The following is a 19,237-nucleotide window of genomic DNA, read 5'->3' on the forward strand; positions in this document are numbered from 1 at the left end:
CGCCCGTTTTGCATTGGCCAGAAAGTGGCCGCTCACTTTCGAAAAAAACAGTCGATCTGTCCCCGAATTACTGATTTCACCCCCGAAGTTGGATATAAATCTCTGAAAGATTTCTAGCACGTTAAGATTCGGTCCGCAAGCTAAGGCGCCGTAAAGGCAAGAAAATCCGTACCACGACGCCTCCAATCGAAACGCCCTCCCTGCCTTCCTAAATTTCGGGAAACAATGAAACGGAACGGAGGAAGAGGTGGGTGGGTGGAGACCGTCGGGATCAAGATGCCTTTGATTCCCATCCCCGCCGGCAACCCTGCAAGCCAGCCCGAAGCTACCGCAGAAGGAGGATGGGGGGGAGTGAAGTTCTGGTCTCCGCTCCCGCCTGAAGTTCGGCCGCCGCTCCCCGCGCGAGGGGCGGAGCTTGTGGCGCCCTCCCGGGGCTGTCGGTGCGCTCTGGCTCGCTGCATACGGATCGAGGGGCGGGCTGAAGCCGGGGGGGAAGTCCCACGTGCCCCCTCCTCCTCCTCCTCTGCATGCCTGCGAAGGCCGAGGAAGCTTTTTAGCAACTGCGGCTGCCAGCGTCGCCGCCGCTGCCACCTCTCGGAGAGCTCGCCTCGCTATTCTCCGGCAGCGGCTCTTCTGTCTTGAGCGGGAGAGCGGGAGGCACAAAGGGGGAGCCTTGGAGGGGGGAGTGCTCGGGGGCGCCAGAGAAGTGCAGCGAGCGGAGGAAGTAGAAGAGGAGGAGGAGGAGAAAAACAAGCACCTGGGGCTCGGCTGCTTGCCTCGCCGCCGTTCTTCCCCAACCCCTCCGCCCGCCTCTCATGCCATTACAGCAACAAAGAGCACGCTGAGCAGCGGGCGGAGAGGCGCCCTGGCTCCGAGCTCCGTCAGCCCAGAAGGCGGCGGAGGACCATGGCTAGGAAAGGGGACGCCGCTGTCTCTCCTTACGGTAAGTCGGGCTGAAGGAGGCAAGGAAGGCAGGTGGCCGGCTTGCAAAAGCACAGCAGCGCGGGCTGAGGGGCGCGCTCGGCGCCGCAACCTAGTCCGGGCGGTTGGGCTGGGTATTTTTGGCCTGTTTCAGCCCGCGCATCCAGCTGCCGGAGTTGGGTTTTTTTGGGAGGGGGGGGGGTTGCCTGGGGATGGGAAAGAGAAAGCAAAGGGAGGAAAGCACCCGTTCCGGCCGCCCCCGTTTCCCCCCTTTCTGCCTTCTTCCGCCAAGGCGGCTTGTTGCTGCGTCCTTGAGGAGGTCGGAAAGTTGGGGCTCGAGCTGCGTGAGGAGGGGGGGGCAGAGAGGAGGAGAAGAACTCCGGTGCGTTTCGCCTTTTCCTCTCGGGCGCGCGGGCTCGGCTGAGGAGAAACAGGAGGCAGCCCTGACGGGGGCAGGTGCACCCACGCAGCTTTGTCTCCCTCTCCCGGGAGGGAATTATTGGCCGGTTGGGGGCCGGGGGACTGGGCAGGCATGGGCCAGGGAGGACAAGGCTTGAGACGGGGTGGTGGTGGTGGTGGTAGGGGGGAGGCTGTGAGGCGGAACGGCGAGTGGCTAAAGAGGGTGGAGGGATCCTTCCCCTCCGGGACAGCGCTTCTGGGAGTGGGTGGTCGCGAGATAAACAAGCAAAAGCCAGGCTGGGACTGGCTTGCCTGCCTCCTTTGCTCTGACTGGATAGAAACTATTCCTGCTGAGTGTTACTTCCTACGAGTTGAGGGCAATAAATCCGGGGGCGCGGAGGTGAGGGAGATGAAAGGGGGCTGGGCTGGGGATGGGGGACGGACAAGAATCTTTTGGGCAGGAAAAGCAAGGGGTGAATTTGTGGGCTACGGGGACTGAGTTGATTCCAGTGACTCTTGAAGAAAGAGGCAATGAATGAGGGACGTGGGGTTTGGGAACAGCCCTTAGGGGACTTGAAAGATCTTAGAGGAGTTCTGAAAGCAGAAGCGATAAATAAACCGTTGTTATTCACAGCCACTTTTTCTGGGTCCAGACAAACAGCTAGTCTTCTTTGCTCGTTATGTAAGGGCTCATTAAGGCAGGAATACATGGGTGTAAAAAGCTGGGATGTAGTGGCATTATGGTCCATGTGGCCATATCATATAATTTGCAGTTCAGAGTCAGGGTAGAGATGGATGGATGCACTGTGTGATTTGCAAGGTAGACGGGTCTCCTCATCATGCCTTTAAAAATCCCAATTTAGATGTCAAAATGTTTTCTTCTGTCCTCCAGTTCAGTACCAAAAGGTGTTTTTTTGCCAGGTATCTTCTATTTATGTCCGGCTTTGAAATTTGGATTTAGTCAGAAAATAATACATTCTGGTTTACTGCAATAGGAATGATCATATAGGATTCTATTAAATCATGCTCAGGATTTGTAGATATAAAAAAATTATTAAACCATGCTCAGGATTTGTAGATATTCAAAGTGATCAATGGATTTTAAAGATCATTATGGGATGGGTATCTCTGGCACATCAAGAGTGAAAAGGAAGCCACAAAAATGTAGTAGTTATTACTAGTTTTTCTTGGGGGGGGGGAAGCGAAGCAACTATTTTATTAGAGTTTTCTCAATGGTTCATATCCTTCTTTGTTCACAATGACAAGGCATATTTCATCTGTTTGATTGCATACCATACAGCATCTTACAAATAATGCCTACAGTGTTGCCTGTGTAAGTCTTGAGATCAATATTGGAGGGGAGGAAGCTAAAATAGATACATTTTTATGAGCCCTATATTATGATATACGGCAATCTTCTTTTTGCATAAGAGCACTTAATATGTACATGAAATGCATACAAATAAGAGCTGGGTTTTCCATAAGGATATAAATACGTCTTATGAATATAAGATACTACCCTGTATTGAATTGTTTTTTTATTTGATTTTTATCCTGCCGTTATTTTTACAACTCAAGGCAGTGTGCATAAACCTTCCACCTCCTATTTTCTCTTTACAACTCTATAAGGCAGGTTGGGCTGAAAGGGGGTTATCCGGTGGGCATTCATACATATGAGAAAACTGGAGCTCACAGTCTCCTAAGGTCTAGTCCAGAACCTTATACATCACTGCAGGTAATTCTTGACTTACATCCTTTCATTTAGTGGCCATTCAAAGTTGCAATGGTACTGAAAAAAGTAACTTATGACCATTATTCATACCTATGACCATTGCAGCATCCCTATGTAAGAAAAATTCAGACACATGGCAATTGGTATTTATTTATGATGGTGGCAGGCCACGTGATCACCTTTTGCAAACTTCAGACAAGCAAAGTCAATTGGGAAATCAGATTCACTTAACAATCATATTACTAACGTAACATCTACAGTGATTAACCTAAAGCTACTTAATTCACTGTGGCAAGAAAGGTCATAAACTGGGGCAAAACTCACTTAACAATTATCTTGCTTAGCAACATAAATTTTGGGCTCAAATATAATCATAAATACAGGACTACCAGTACACAAACTGGGTCTCAGTTATAAATAAACGACAGGTAATCCTCAACTTGCAACCATAGTGACAATCAAAATTACAATGGCACTGAAAAAAGTGACAGAACTTTCACACTTATCATTGCATGATCCTCATAATCATGTGATCCACAGTGGCACAGTGGTTAGAGTGCAGTACTGCAGGCTACTTCTGCTGATCACTGGCTGCCAGTAGTTGGGCAGATCAAATCTCACCAGGCTCAAGGTTGACTCAGCCTTCCATCTTTCCAAGGTTGGTAAAATGAATACCCAGATTGTTGGGGGCAACAGGCTGACTCTGTAAACCTCTTAGACATCACTGTGAAGTGGTATATAAGTCTAAGTGCTATTGCTATCAGAATTCAGATGCTTGGCAACTGGTTCATATTTATGACCATTGCTGAATCCCAGGGTCATGGGATTACCTTTTGCAACCTTCTGACAAGCAAAGTCAATGGAGAAGACAGACTCACTTAATCATGGTACTAATTTAATAGCTGCAGTGGTTCACTTAGCAACTGTGTCAAGAAACGTCATAAAATGGGAACTCGCTTAACAACTGCCTCACTGAGCAACATAAATTTTGGGCTGAATTGTGATAATAAATTGAGGACTATCTGAACTGGTGCATCCCGTATTTTTCGGAGTGTAAGACACACCTTTTTCCCTCAAAAAAGAGGCTGAAAATCTGGGTGCGTCTTATACACTGAATACAGCATTTTTTGCCTCCCAAAACCCCACCCCCTTCACCAAAATGGCCGTGCATAGCCTCTAGGAAGGTTTTAGAGAGCTCCTGGGGGCTGGGGAGGGCAGAAATGAGCAAAGAATGGCCCATTTTTTGCTCAGTTTTACCCCCCCCCCAACCCTCAGACGCACTCCATAAGCTTCCTAAAGGCTATCCATGCCCTTTTTAAAAATGAAAAACAGGCCCATTCTTGTGAAAAATGGGCCGTTTTTTGCTCATTTTTGGCCCCCTCACCCCTCCAGGAGCACTCTGCAAGCTCCCTAAAGGCTATTAGTGCCTTTTGGGGGGGAGAAATGGGCCCGTTTTTGTGAAACATTGGCCATTTTGGGGAGGTTTGCAGAGTGCAAAAACTTTTTTTTATTTTCCTCTTCAAAACCTTACTGCCTTTTATACTCCGGTACTTCTTATACGCCGAAAAATATGATACTTTTTTCATTACTTTCTAACAGTGGTGGGATTCACTTACCCTTGCTACTGGTTCGCAAGTGTGAGTGTGCAGAAGGTCACGCATTACATCGGGGTGGGTGGGCGGAGTCTCCAGTAGCTGCCGCTATCGGTTCATGTGAACCGGTAAGAACCAGCTGAATACCACGTCTGCTTTCTAGCCATTTAACTGGATAACCAGGGACTGAACTACTGAGTTTTGTTTCTTCCCTATCATTTGAATGAAAAAAACCATGCAATATCTGTTTATTATAGGATGAGGCTAGTCTATGTGAGATTCCTGTGTATTTATTAATCAAATATTTATTAACAAAATTTGTATAGCAGCTCTACTCACAAAACACAGCCCGGCTTGTACGTAAAATTCTGTTTGGAGCAACCTGAAATAATATGGCATACAAACAACCGGTTTGTGCCATGTAGATTCACAAGAAAATCATTCAACTAGAAAGTGTAGCAATGTAATGAAGAGTCTTCTGTCACTTAGCAACATTTTGTTTTCCTCTCGATTCTCCTTTTCCTATTCTTTCCTATGATTCATTTTGCTCTGTACGCATAATCTACAAAGGTTTATGCTCTAATAACAATGTTGGTTTTTAAAGACACAATGTACTTACACTTCTTCTGCAACAAATTCATATGATTACCTCTAAAAATTGTGACATGACTTTCTTTAGTCTCATGGGTGTGTATAAGTGTGTGCTGGATAAGATAAAAGATGCTGACTACGACTGCCTGGCAGAAACCCCACTCTTTATTTTTTACATGTGCCATGTGCATGGCACACATAAAAACAGGGCAAAGCATTGATCACACAGTGGAATCTGCCATCTTATTTTTCTGGCCTCTTCCATGGATACCTTTGTTAAGTTTGATCTTAGCAGGTGTGGGGAACTAATACCATGTTTTCCCGAAAATATGCCCTACTCCGAAAATAAGCCTTAGCCCGATTTTCACGCCTGTGCCTAATATAAGCCCTACCCAAAAATAAACCCTATTTAAGCTATGCCCACCATTTGTTATATGAGGTGCGGCGAGGCGCAGGTGTAATAGTCAAGCTAGGGTTGGGGTGGGGGTATTGTAGATTTCCCATGTGCCCTGCACCTGCATACTTCAGGACCCTGCAGTCAGGCCTCCCATGCTGTTGTGTACCGGTGAGCCTGGCCAGCAGAGGGCAGTGAAGAGTTGGACTCCCCTGATTGGTCCAGACGCACCGGCCAGCCGGCGGGAGAAATACTTTGTTCCAATTGGTTCGTCGTCTGACAGCTCTTGGTATAAATAGCTGTCAGACGACTAGTTTGTGTTCCTGTCAGTTCTTATTCAATAAACTACAGTTGTATTATATTCGCCTCAGTCTCCTCATTTGAGGCTTCAACACTGGCGACGAGGACGGGCGACGTGCAACCCTACATAGTGCCGCAAATGGCTTCAAATGCTGCCTTTTCGCCGTTCCGGCCAGAGGCTGAGGCTTGGGAAGCTTTCCTCGAGAGGTTCGACTGCTTCCTCGTAGCCCACGATCTCGTCAGCCTTTCCCAGGAACGAAAGCGCGGAATCTTCCTGAACTACTGCGGGAGGGAGATGTTCGCCACTGCGAGGGCTCTCGCTGCTCCCGATCCTGCCAATTCGCTGCCCTGGGACGAACTCCTGGCTCGCCTCAAGCAACACTACGAGCCCGCCCCGTCTCGTTTTGCCCGGCGGCAATATTTCCGCCGGTGCATTCAAAAGGAGGGCCAAACCATTGCCCAGTACGTGGCCGCTCTCCGCGCTGAGGCAAGTCTCTGTGAATTTAGTGACTTAGAAGACGCGCTGTTAGAACAATTTATCTATGGACTACGAGACATAAAACTCCATCGCCGCATCCTAGCTCGCCCTGAGTTAACTTTAAAAATCGCGGTCGATGATGCCAGGGCTTATGAAATGGCTGATCAATCCACACCGGATTTCAGCCACCTCAGTCAGCACCCGCATGCCGCTTACTTGCCACCCTCTCCCTACGCGGCACCTTCTTCAGCCTACGCTCCATCTACCGCTTCTTCTTTTCACGCTGAGGTAGACCAAACTGCCGATTGCCTTCAAACCCTCTCCACCCGGGATGGACGTCAGTGCCTCAGTTGTGGCGGCCGCCACCAACGCTCCCAGTGCAGGTTCCGGCAAGCCCTCTGCCACCAATGCGGCAGGAAGGGCCACCTCGCTGCAGTTTGCCATTCCGGCCAACAGAACCGCCGCAGCCCTCTGCCGCAACCTCCTCCGGGCCGTCAGCCACCTTCTATGTCTTCCCGACGTCAGCACTCCCTCTCCGTGGGGGACCCAACTGAAGCCTACCCTGAATGGCTTGTAGACTCGGCCTCCTCAACTTTGGAGGGCCGAGGTAAGCTGCACCTCCCAATCTCCATTGAGGGGGTGCCCTGTCCTATGGAAGTGGACACAGGGTCGGCCCGATCCGTTATGTCATGGGCCACCCTTAACTCATTACTGCCTTGGGTTAAACTTCACCATCTACAACCCCCTGATTGCCGCTTACGCGACTATCAGGGAAATGTCATAGACCTATTGGGCTGCCGACCCTTTAACGTCTCTTTGGGTTCTCGCAAGGCAAAGCTTCCCTTGCTAATTGTAAAAAACCCCCTCGCTTCCCTTCTAGGACTGGATTGGTTTAAGGCCCTCGGCCTTTCTATTGCTGGGGTTCACTCACTTTCACCCCTCCCTCCTGTTACCCCGCCCTCCATCTCCTCCCTCCTTTCCGACTTCTCCGATGTTTTCTCCCCCTCTTTAGGCTGCTATACCGGCTCTCCTATCTCCCTCAACCTCGACCCGTCAGTTTCTCCAATCCGCCTGAAGGCCCGCCGACTTCCCTTTGCGTTAAAAGCAAAAGTCGACGCCGAACTGGACAAACTAATCGGCCAGGGCATTTTAGAACCCGTTGATTTCTCCCCCTGGGAGACTCCCATAGTCGTGCCTTTGAAGTCCGACGGATCTATTAGGATCTGCGCGGACTTCAAATCCACACTTAACAAAGCCCTCCAATCACACCCCTACCCTGTGCCAGTGGTGCAGCACGTCCTGCACACCCTGGGCCAGGGTCGCATCTTCGCAAAGCTGGACCTCGCGCAGGCGTACCAGCAACTGCCTGTCGACGAGTCCACCGCGCTTGCGCAGACGATCGTCACGCACCGCGGCGCTTTCAAATGCCGCCGCCTTCAGTTTGGCGTAAGCGTGGCCCCCGGCATTTTCCAGGGACTCATGGAGCGGTTGCTCCATGGCATTCCCGGGGTCACCCCCTATTTTGATGATGTTCTAATTGCCGCCCCCAACCAATTAGAACTCATCAAAACCCTACGCCTGGTCCTGCAAAAATTCCGTTCCGCCGGCTTGCACCTCAAACCTTCAAAATGCCAGCTCGGCGTTCCCTCTGTCACCTTCCTCGGCTTCCTCATCGATGCCAACGGCATCCACCCTGACCCATCAAAGGTCGAAGCCATTCTCTCCGCCCCCACTCCTTCCAACAAAGTGGAGCTCCAAGCCTTCCTTGGCCTCCTTAATTTCTACTCCTCTTTTATTCCCCACAAAGCTTCCCTGGCCGAACCCCTTCACCGTTTACTAGACTCTTCCACTCCATGGGTCTGGTCCAGCCGCGAAGCGCATGCGCTCGCGGCTGTCAAGCGCTCGCTCACTGCCCCACCAGTCCTCGCCCAGTATGACGAGCGCTTACCTCTCACCCTAGCCTGCGACGCTTCCCCCTTTGGGGTCGGGGCTGTTCTAAGCCATTCTTACCCTGATGGCTCTGAAGCGCCCATAGCCTTTTACTCCCGCACCTTATCCAGAACTGAGCGAAATTACAGCCAGCTGGATAAGGAGGCTCTTGCTGCCGTTGCGGGAGTAAAACGTTTTCATTATTACTTATATGGCCGCCCCTTCTCCCTGATCACCGATCACAAGCCCCTCCTAGGCATTATTGCAGGGGACCGTCCCACACCCCCCATTCTCTCCCCCCGCATGTCCCGTTGGGCTGAATTCCTATCGTCCTATTCCTACACATTGTCCTACAGGCCTGGCGGCCACATCGCTCACGCTGACGCGTTGAGCCGCTGCCCTCTGCCTCTTCCTGTCACGGATCCAGCCCCTGTCCACTCTATTAACCTCCTGGCTGATCTCTCCCTACCGATGTCCGTCTTGGACATCGCCCTGGCCTCCCGAACTGACCCCATCCTTCATCGTGCCATGGCCGCTGTCACTCGGGGCTGGTCTGCAGCCTCCAATGATCCCCAACTCTCCCCCTTTTTCCGCCGCCGCCTGGAGCTCTCCATCATGCAGGATTGCCTCCTGTGGGGCAACCGCGTGGTTGTTCCCTCTTCCCTGCGGCCGGCTGTCCTGTCTCGCCTCCATGACGGTCACCCTGGCATAGTCCGGATGAAAAGCCTCGGCCGCGGCTATGTCTGGTGGCCGTCCATGGATGCGGACATCGCCGCCTACGTCCAACGTTGCACCCCTTGCCAGCAGGTGCGCTCCGCGCCACCTTCTTCCCCACCTAGGGAGTGGGAACTCCCTATGGGCCCATGGAGCCGACTCCACGTCGACTTCATGGGGCCCATTGGGGGCCGCCTCTTCTTCCTCTTGGTGGATGCCTGGTCAAAGTGGGTTGAGCTGTTTCCCATGCCCAGCTCCACCTCTTCGGCCACTATCCGCATCTTGGATTCCCTCTTTAACACCCATGGCCTTCCTGACGTTATCGTTTCCGATAACGGGCCCCAATTTTCCTCCACCGAATTCCAGTCCTACCTTGCCTCCCTGGGCATTCGCCATGCCCCGGTGGCCCCCTACCACCCTGCGGGCAACGGCCTTGCCGAACGTGCGGTTCGCTCCGCTAAAGAAGCTCTGGCCCGTATGGCCTCCCTTCCCTGGCCATCCCGCATCTCCACCTACCTCCGCTCCCAGCACTCCACCCCTTGCCCCACCACGGGCAAAAGCCCTGCGGAGCTATTGCTTGGCCGCCGCATTCGTTCCCTCCTCGACCGTTTCCACCCTCTCTACCATCCTTCCTTCCCTGCCGTTCCTCCCCCTCCCAGGTCTTTTCTGGTGGGTGAGGGGATATTTGCTCGCAATTACACCGGCGAGCCAAAGTGGCTACCTGGCAGAGTGACTGACATCACGGGGCCCTGTTCTTACAGGGTCCTCCTCGATGATGGCAGACATTGGCGGCGGCACATAAGCCAGTTGCGTCGGCGACCGGAGGGACCTGAGCACAACACACCTGCAGAAAAGCAACCAGGCCCTAACGACGCCGCCTGCCGGCTCGACCGTCCACACGCCACTAGCTCCGACCTCGCAACCGCCCCCCCCCGGTGCGCTGGCTCACTTACCATTGGCTGTCGGTGCATTGCCGGGAGGAAGACCCATCCAGGACGCTGCCAGGCCTGTTCGCCACAAGAGCGGAGCCGACACTCCACCTCCCCTGGGCGAGGCGCCATCTTCCTTGAGACGCTCTCAGCGCGTGCGCAGGCGTCCGTCTTACCTAGACGATTACGCTTGCGCAATCCAGGGGAAAGGGGTGTTGTGTACCGGTGAGCCTGGCCAGCAGAGGGCAGTGAAGAGTTGGACTCCCCTGATTGGTCCAGACGCACCGGCCAGCCGGCGGGAGAAATACTTTGTTCCAATTGGTTCGTCGTCTGACAGCTCTTGGTATAAATAGCTGTCAGACGACTAGTTTGTGTTCCTGTCAGTTCTTATTCAATAAACTACAGTTGTATTATATTCGCCTCAGTCTCCTCATTTGAGGCTTCAACACATGCCCCAACACCTTTGCACCACTGCCCGACTGCTTTTGCAGCTAGTTGTAGGTGAACTCATTGCGCCGGTGGAACTGCTCTCGGAAGGACGCTGTGAGGCTCATTGCACTGATGGAGTCACTGTTGGTCGCCGCGAGCTTTGTTGTGCCGGTGCAGCTGCTTGCAGCAGGTTGCTGCATGGTGTGTTGTGCCATTGCACGCACGAGTGGCTCCATCAGCATGACAAGCCTCATGGTGTCCTTCTAAGAACGGTTCCACCAGTGCAAAGAGCCTCATGGCCTGCCATGAGCAGCTTCAGCGGTGCAACAAGACACAAGCTGCAGGGCCAGTAGGCAGGGAGAGCAGAGGGCAGGATGCTGAGAGCTTGGGTCATTGCAGCTGCAGGCAAGTAAACAGTGAAATAGAGGGCAGGGCAGGCGGTAGCAGCACTCCCACTCCTGTCGGTCCCTGCACTCGCCACCTCCCGCATGTCAAAAAAAAAAAAAACCACCCTGAAAATAAGCCCAAGTGCTTATATCAGTGCCCAAAAGAAAATAAGACCAGGTCTTATTTTTGGGGAATCACGGTATTGGCTGGAAATATTTAGACTTATTATCCAACATATCTGAAGAATAACAGAGTGGGGAAGGCTGAATCAACATGAAATACACCAAAATGTCTTAAATCCAAATGGTACACCATTCTATTACCAGGACAGGATGCTAAGAACTATTATGAAGTAACTAGTGAATAAATAAATTACCTATTGCTTAGAAATCTTCCCATCGGGTTATAATGCAAGTTATTTGAGAGTGTCTCCTTGAAATAATTAAATTCAATTTCAACTGTAAGTGGATGACTTTATGTTTTATCTTGCAATTTTTTTTCAGTCTCTTTGTTATATGCAAATTTGAAAAGCAATTTGAAATGTTGTTTCACAGGTAGTTTTCTAACTGATAAAGGAAGAAAGGTAGAAAGTGCTGAGAAAATTTCTCCAAAGTAAAACGTGAAGTTAATCTTGCTTTGATTCTTGCAACAAATAGATGTCAAAATCTCTAACTCTGAAAAATAAACAATCTGCCAAGCACCGATTGTCATTTATTTCAGAGATAAAGGCACCATTATCCATGATTAGTAATAATTTAATTTTCATTTTCTTAAAACTGAGATTAATGTGTAACCCAGAGGTCTGGCATTTGAGACCCTTTACTAACTAACCAAAATATCATACCTTCAATTCTATCGGTTAAAGGCCAGATTAGGGACACCTTCATGGGAAAAAAATGATCTATATGGTCACTAAGAATTGATCCTGACTTGATGGCACATGATCAACTCTAAGGAAGGAAATTCAAACTAACCAATGATACTTGCTTCACTTGACCTAATCACTGAGGATACATAATAATTCAGATTCACACTGTATCATAGCATCTGGGCACAGCTGTAATACCTGTTTGAAACTACTTAAAGTGACCACCTGCTGTCCTCTGAAATAACTTTTGGCTTTGTTAAAGTGTTGCAAAGCTAATTTCTTCAGTATCTATTAACATAAATCTGAATAATAAGAGAAATCAAAATGTGTAATTTTATACGAATATGTCATCTTCTTTTCATTGTTTCTGGACACAGAACAGAAAGGCTTAGAATGTAGAATTCATCCAAGTGTCTAATAATAAAACCTTGGCAGAAGCTTGACAGCACTGCAAATCTAGCTATATTGTACCCATTATCTAGCATTGTCTATCTCAACATGTTAGATGCAGCTGTCAGCGTACAGAGAGCGATCCTCCCACAAATGATAGTAGCATTTAAAAAAAAGATAATCTGAAAGGTACAGGCAGAGCAGAAACATAGTTTACTTTTCAGAAGGAGCATTCTGTATAATTTGTTAATTACCCACCATTTATTGATTTCTTTCATTTGTTTATAGTCATTGAAATGAGCTGTGTTGCAAACAGGCCACAGATCTTCAGCTAAACCATTCATAATTTTTTGTTGGCTGAAACTAATGACTTTCCTTCTCAAGTTATTACTGTGACTGTTGGCTGACTCTTTGGATAGCATTAATTTGGTGCTTGTCTTGCTATGTAGAATGCAAAGCAGTCAATTGATATCTGAGAAGATATGCACAAATAGCTTTTGTAAACTTGTAAAGATTTCCTTTATGTTCTCATTTGTGATATATTGCTTATTTTAGGCACATATGTATGCTTCAAATGCAATACTTATCCAGCATGAGCATTGCATACTGCAGTGCCTTAATATCCTTTAATTGTGCAATGTACTACAAAATTTTCACTTGAGATATTTAAAGTAAAATAAAATATGTTTCTGACAGAGCAAAGTTTTTAAACAATTAACATTGCAACTGCTAGGAATATTCTGTTGAAGTAATTTTATTGTATTGCCTTCAGGGACGTGCGGTCAGGGGAGGCAGGGGAGGAAGAGCCTCACCTCTCATCATGAAATAATAATATATAAAATAATAATATCCACGAGGGAGTTTCATATATATAAGAGGAAGAGGAGGAAGGAGGAGGAGCGCGCGGGGGGGGGGGCGGTGCCAGCTGGGCAACCGGCGGAGGCAGGAGGGTTCTCGGAAGCGCCAATAACCTTCCTGCCTCTGCTGTACTTTGCGCGCTCCTCATGACTGCAATCGACGTCCAGAAGTGGCAGAGGCTTGATGATGTCACCGCAGCTGCCATGCGCGGATGGACAGAGGTAGCCAGAGTGGCGCCAAGGCAGTCCGGGGGACGAGTGACTGAGGATCAGGCTGCCTGCTCCTCCATCGCTCACTCGCTCGCTTGCTCTTTCATCCGCCCAGACCCCTCGGCGCCACTCTGGTTACCTCCATCCGGCCGCGCCCAGCAGCGACATCAGCGACGTCATCAAGACGAAGTGGCGTGGAGGCGAAGTGCTTTTCAGTGCTTTTCTGTGTGTCTGGCATTTAGGTAGATAGCTGGATGTCCTAAACGCCAGACGCACAGAAAAGCACTGAAAAGCAGCTGCTGTTGGGGATCGCGGAGCATGAGCCGGTGGAGCGCGCTCAGGAATGCGGGGAATGGGAAGGCGGGGAATTATGATGGCACTGAAAAAATGGACTTAAGACCAGTGCTTACACTTACAAATGTTGCAGTGTTCCAGCAGTCACATTATTGTGATTTTTGATCTTGGTTATTTACATTATTTACAATGGTTTCAGTATCCTGATATCACATGATCACCATTTGTGTCTTCCCCAGCTGACTTCCAACAAGCAAAGTCAATAAGGGAAACTGGTTTCACTTAATAACCACATAACCACAATTGTCAAATTAGGAGTAGTCGTGATGATTCACTTAATGACCAGATTGGTTAGCAATAGTCGTTCTAATTCCAATTGTGGTCATAAGTTGAAGACTACCCGATATTTTGGAAATTAATAACATATTCTGGAGGTTTTAAAAAACAACTAATGCATGTTTCAGAAGCTACAAAAATGACTATTCCATTGTAGAAAGTTATTTGTATTCTTTAAAATTTACATAGGGAAACATGAGTGGTGAACAGTTCAACTAATTACATGCCTGTCTATAACCACTTTCATTTATTTATTTCAACTATTGTAATAAAATTATATTGGTTCAAATGTATCATAAATCAATTTAGCATCTGGTTTTTGAAATAAGCTTACTGTGACAAAAACTGCATTATCAAATTGACTTATTGCCAGTTGTGTAACAAAAGAAACATTTGGCAGAAATTATGTGCTTAACTATATAGTACAAATATGTCTGATAATATATTATTAGTTTATACAGGATTGAAATGTTCGTAAGTACTTATTCACATTTAGCTCACTTTAATTCCTTAACTAAAAGGAATGTAAATTATAGTGATTTTTTGTTTTTTTGCAGCTGGTTGATTTTTTTTTTCAAAATAGGGCTATCAAGCGCTATTTTTATATTCTTATGCCATTAAGGAAAGTTCTACCGTGAGATGAATGTTTGTTTTAATTGGTAGTATAAATGGTGCCATGGACATCTGCACAGTATATTTAGTTGGTATTTAAAATATATCATAAAGTGCTTTTACAATACAATCTATTTTAAGGGGAAGATTTTTTTTTAAAATAGCTATTCAGTTTTTGTTAAGAAGTCTATTGTGAGCAATTTTTAGATCAATAGAAGGCCTATTGGAACTGAACATGGAGTTCTGTGTACAAATACCAGCTGCAAATTATTGCAAGCTAGTCATGCTCTTAGCTTCAGTTCTCTATTATAAAATAAGAATGAAAAAGAATTGTTTCATTGAGGTTTTAGGAATGCAAAAGAGTTTGTGGATTCCTCTTTTCTCTCAATAGTTTGACCATAAATCTAATTTTTACATTTGATATTATTGATAGGAACTTGAAAGGATCAGTTGCCCTTTTTAAAAAAAAATCATCTGGGATGTGAAACATTTCTGCAATACATTTAACTTTAGAGAACTTAAAAATAACGATCTGATATGAAAAAGAGAAAGGACTGAAAGTGACAATTGTCAGTTCAAAAATTATCTTGGCTCATGCAGCAAAAGTGATGGTATAACTCTTGGCCTTTATTTTTCAATCAACCCATCAGAAGTAATCAGGGATAAAATTATCTATACAAATTCTAAATCTTTAGAGAATATGTTTGCTATTTTGCATTCTTAGAACAACTTGTTTTGAGGCCTATATATAATATTAGCCAATCTGTGAACTGTTCGATTATGCTTTCAGAGATATATCCTTACCAGATTCCTCAATGCCTTCAACAGTGATAGAGCTTCTAATGCACTTCATTCACTAAAAAAGTTGGGATATCTTCAGAGCTATATTTACCTTGAAAATAACCCATGTAGAATTGTATACCACAGTCAAACATCAGCACAGGTAATGTTTTATAGCATTTTGTATTGTATCATAAACTGTTTTATGATGATTTTAAGTCGTAAAATGTATTATGAAATTTTCCAAATTACATAAAACACCATGGATCCCAGATTTTAGATACATTTTATAAGTTAGTCCATTTGATATATCATGGATCAAAAATGGTTGCCCGATGATGCACTTAAACTTTATAGGAGCAAGAGTTTTAGTTGTGTGTAGATGGACACTGTCAGAATTATTTATTTCATTTATGTACCATTGTTTTCAATACAATGACTCATAGCCGAAGTTTACAATGTCTTCCTATGTAAATTTGATGGTATATCCACAGTAAGGTACAAAAAAAAAATGTGATAGTAAGATTCAGAAAAACACAGTATTAAAATGTAGATATGCAATAATTAGGAACAGAATTGTTATTCTAAACAGGGCAAATACTTTGACTAGAACAGTGGGTCTCAACCTTCCTAATGCCGTGACCCTTTAATACAGTTCCTCATGTTGTGGTGACCCCCAACCATAACATTATTTTCTGTTTTCTGTATTTTTTCTAAAATATGTGTTTTCTGATGGTCTTAGGCAACCCCTGTGAAAGGGTCGTTCGACCCCCCAAAGGGGTCCTGACCCACAGGTTGAGAACCACTGGACTAGAAGGTTCACAGAGAAAGATTCAAGGACACAGTCTCCATGAAATACTTTTATTACAGATACTTGAAAAACAATACTTTAGAAAATCAGTAACTTGAAACTCTGGAATTTAAGCCTTATTTATTAGTAGCCCCCAGATTCAAACCTAGGTATATTTTTCCTACAGTATTTTTACATTTTAATGGCTTGAGCACTGCTCAGAGCTCAATGGAAGAAGAAATAAGCATTTTGGCATTATTATTTTAATAGACAACTCTTGTATCAGTTCTCTGAGTTTTTTGCCCTCTGCTCATTTATAGAGCTGTTAACGACTATAATTAAAACATCAGGGGAAAAATTCTCTCACCAGATTTTAGTTTCTGTACTGTAATGTTAAGTGTTTTTGTGCAGGGAGGAACCAAATAAAATCTGCTTTGTGTTAGATGCTTCCAAGTAGAGAAGTCATGCTACATATAGTAGCAAGCTTGTAAAACTGAGGAGTCAACTCAGTTGGATCGTTGGACCCATTTTGAGAACTCGATATGAATTAATGAGCGACTAATCATAAAACTGTCTTTTTTCTGGGGAGATTGGTGCGCTTCCATTCATAGTATAGGACTCTAGCCACTTATTATATTTATATATTTATAATAAGAAAATTTGGTGCTTGTGGAATAAATGCGTAAGCATTCGGAACAAACTATGGTGATGAAAAAATGATAAAAACTACATTGCAATATAATGACACAGATCCTGGCCGTATTTTTTGCTGTGGTGTCATATCAAGTACATTAGTCATGGATTATACTGCATCATTATGTGACAGATAATTCTTCCTTTGCTTTTCCCTAAGGAGGGTATTAACATGTATCATGTTACAAATTATTTTGTTCTAAGGTTTTGTATTTCTTCATATTAGTGTGGAATTACTAGGTTTTAGTAATTAACTAAAAACAACTTGTTCTTAATTGCTATAAAGAAAGAATCCCAAATATTGGGCCAGAAGTTTGCATGAGGTGATCTAATGAGATGCAGTGACATTTTGGAAATATTATAATCTATTGTAAATTTATATTTTAGACATGTTTAAAGCACAGAATATGTAAATGTCTGGTATAAACTTTCAAAACCCATTATGCTGACAATGACTAACTTAATGGCTTTTCTTATAAGCATGTAGATAGGGATACTGAAAGTCATATATCTTCTCAATAACATATCATACCTGGTAATTCCAAAAAGTTCAGCATCTGGTATCAAAATATTAATTGGTACTGCATGTTATTTAAAATGACTATTTTAAATAATTTTGAGGCTGCTCTTCTATATAATATATAGAATTTGGAAAACATTGCAGTAATGTGTTAATTAAGTTATGGAATGCTTGTTATGAACCCAAGTGTACAAAGAATTAAAAAGTAAGTAAGAATTTTGTTATAGAAAATGGTGTTAGTTTTTGTACACTTATTCCCCTAAAATGGGTGGGAGGGTAAGTAGGGTGGGAGGGAGGGAGAGATAAGGTCAACATTTAAGTATATGACCTTTTATTCCTATTCCTTAAAACATGTGTAGAAATCATAGCAAACTGGATCAAAATACAGAATATTTATGACTGGACATGAGCCTCAAAAGAGCTTAGCCATCTTACAACAATTCAAGACATAAACTATTCCAATTTGCTTTCAGTTCAAAAATAGGAATCATGAAAAATACAGCTTCACTTTAAGGAAATAATCATTGCATTTCTTTCTTTCTTTTTTCTTTCTCTCTCTCTCCTTCCTTCCTTCCTTCCCTCCCATGTTCCTTCCCGCCCCCCTCCCCTTCTCTCTAAGACAGATCAATTACGATTATATTTTACAATGAAACAATAAGAAGTGAATTAATGAGTGATTTATGAGAGAGACCAGTAACCAAGGAAATACTTTAAAAGTAATAAAATTGAAGAATTATTCTACTAAAAGGTTGAGGTAAATGCATTTAGTGTGGAAAAAGGAACAAAGAAAAAATGGACCAAAAGAGATGAATAAAAAATTAGATACCCCAATTAATTGAATAAGAATCAAGGAAAAATTGATAAAGTAGGAATGGAGGTGATGATAATGAAGAAGAAAAATCAGTTGATCACAATTTGATGTTGGGGAGGACTTCTTTGTCCATTTATGGCTCCAGTCTGTCTAGCAATAAGTCATAATTTTAAACAGAAACAAATACAGATCTTTTTAAAATTTTCAGTTGGAGCAACAGGTGATTTTCTTATTGTCAGGGTTAGTCCAGATTGAAAATCTAATCCATCACTGAATCCACTGCACCTCCAAAAAGAATTTAACAAATTTAAATTCCAACTTCAACTTTCCGGTATAGTTGCCATGGCAACTACCTGTCTCTTGCTGGGTACAGACGTACATAACTACTGTGGGACAGTGCTTTGGGAATGATTTGGAATTGGGTGGGCCAGGTAATGGCCTTCTACCTTGAGTGATTAAACATAGGTATGCTGTTTTATTCCATAGGGTTGAGCTTTGTCTCAAGTTGAAGTGCAGTATTCATGTATATTAATATTGTATATTTTTCTCACAAGCAAGTTTTCATTTTTAAAAGGTGGGCAGATAAGCAGTATCAGAAATGTTATTGAACACATATTGGAGGTAAGAATGACCAGATTATAAATTTCAGCTGACATAACAAGAATAGACAGATATTAATTATAAATTCTGACTAATATTGCTCTTTTTCAGAGCATTTTTTTCGTCTTAAAATATGAGTGAGTAACCCATGTTCCTAATGACTATGAATGGAATTTGGCCTTTTGTAAGTGGAAGGACTTCATTTAGGTAAGGCTCTGATAAATATTTCTGCTTTTATAAGGCATTTTGACTTCCTTATCTGACATCCTACGTGCCATTCTTCCAAATGTGTAGGGTAGGCTAGGGTAGAGAATGATGTGATCCTTGGGCTGGCTAAAACAAGGATCTGAGACTAAAGATAGCTTTATGTTGAGGAAATTAGCAGCAGCAACAGCGGCTCCCAACTGATGTGGGAAAATCTATATCCAGCTCTGTATCACACACCATAAATAGCTGCACCAGCATTCCAGAATAGCATAATAATCATTGTTGTCCATGTATGCAACAATTTGTATACATCTCTACAACCCAATTTCCTCCCATTTTTAAATATAACCATATTAAATTTTAAAAAAAGAATGAAACTTAATGAGCAAGAAGAAAAAAAAACCGAAAAAAGAGAAAATCAAGAAAAAAGAAAGATAAAAGTGCAAAAAGAAAAAAAAGAAATAAAACAGAAAA

General features: G+C 44.7%; 1 protein-coding gene across 2 annotated transcripts in view; it reads left to right on the top strand.

The window, feature by feature from the left end:
• Positions 1-571: 571 nt before the first annotated feature.
• SLC44A5 (solute carrier family 44 member 5) overlaps positions 572-19,237 on the top strand; it is a 186,290-nt gene continuing 167,624 nt past the window's right edge. The window contains exon 1 of one of the 2 annotated variants that reach the window (XM_081948273.1): positions 572-943. In XM_081948273.1, coding sequence (XP_081804399.1) covers positions 907-943 — 37 coding nt within the window. In that variant the 5' untranslated portion in view covers positions 572-906. The remainder of the gene's footprint in view (positions 944-19,237) is intronic. The other variant, XM_081948272.1, reaches the window with a different exon arrangement.

This window comes from Natrix helvetica, assembly GCF_964273705.1.
Source record: "Natrix helvetica genome assembly, chromosome: 3".
NCBI lineage: Eukaryota > Metazoa > Chordata > Lepidosauria > Squamata > Natricidae > Natrix > Natrix helvetica.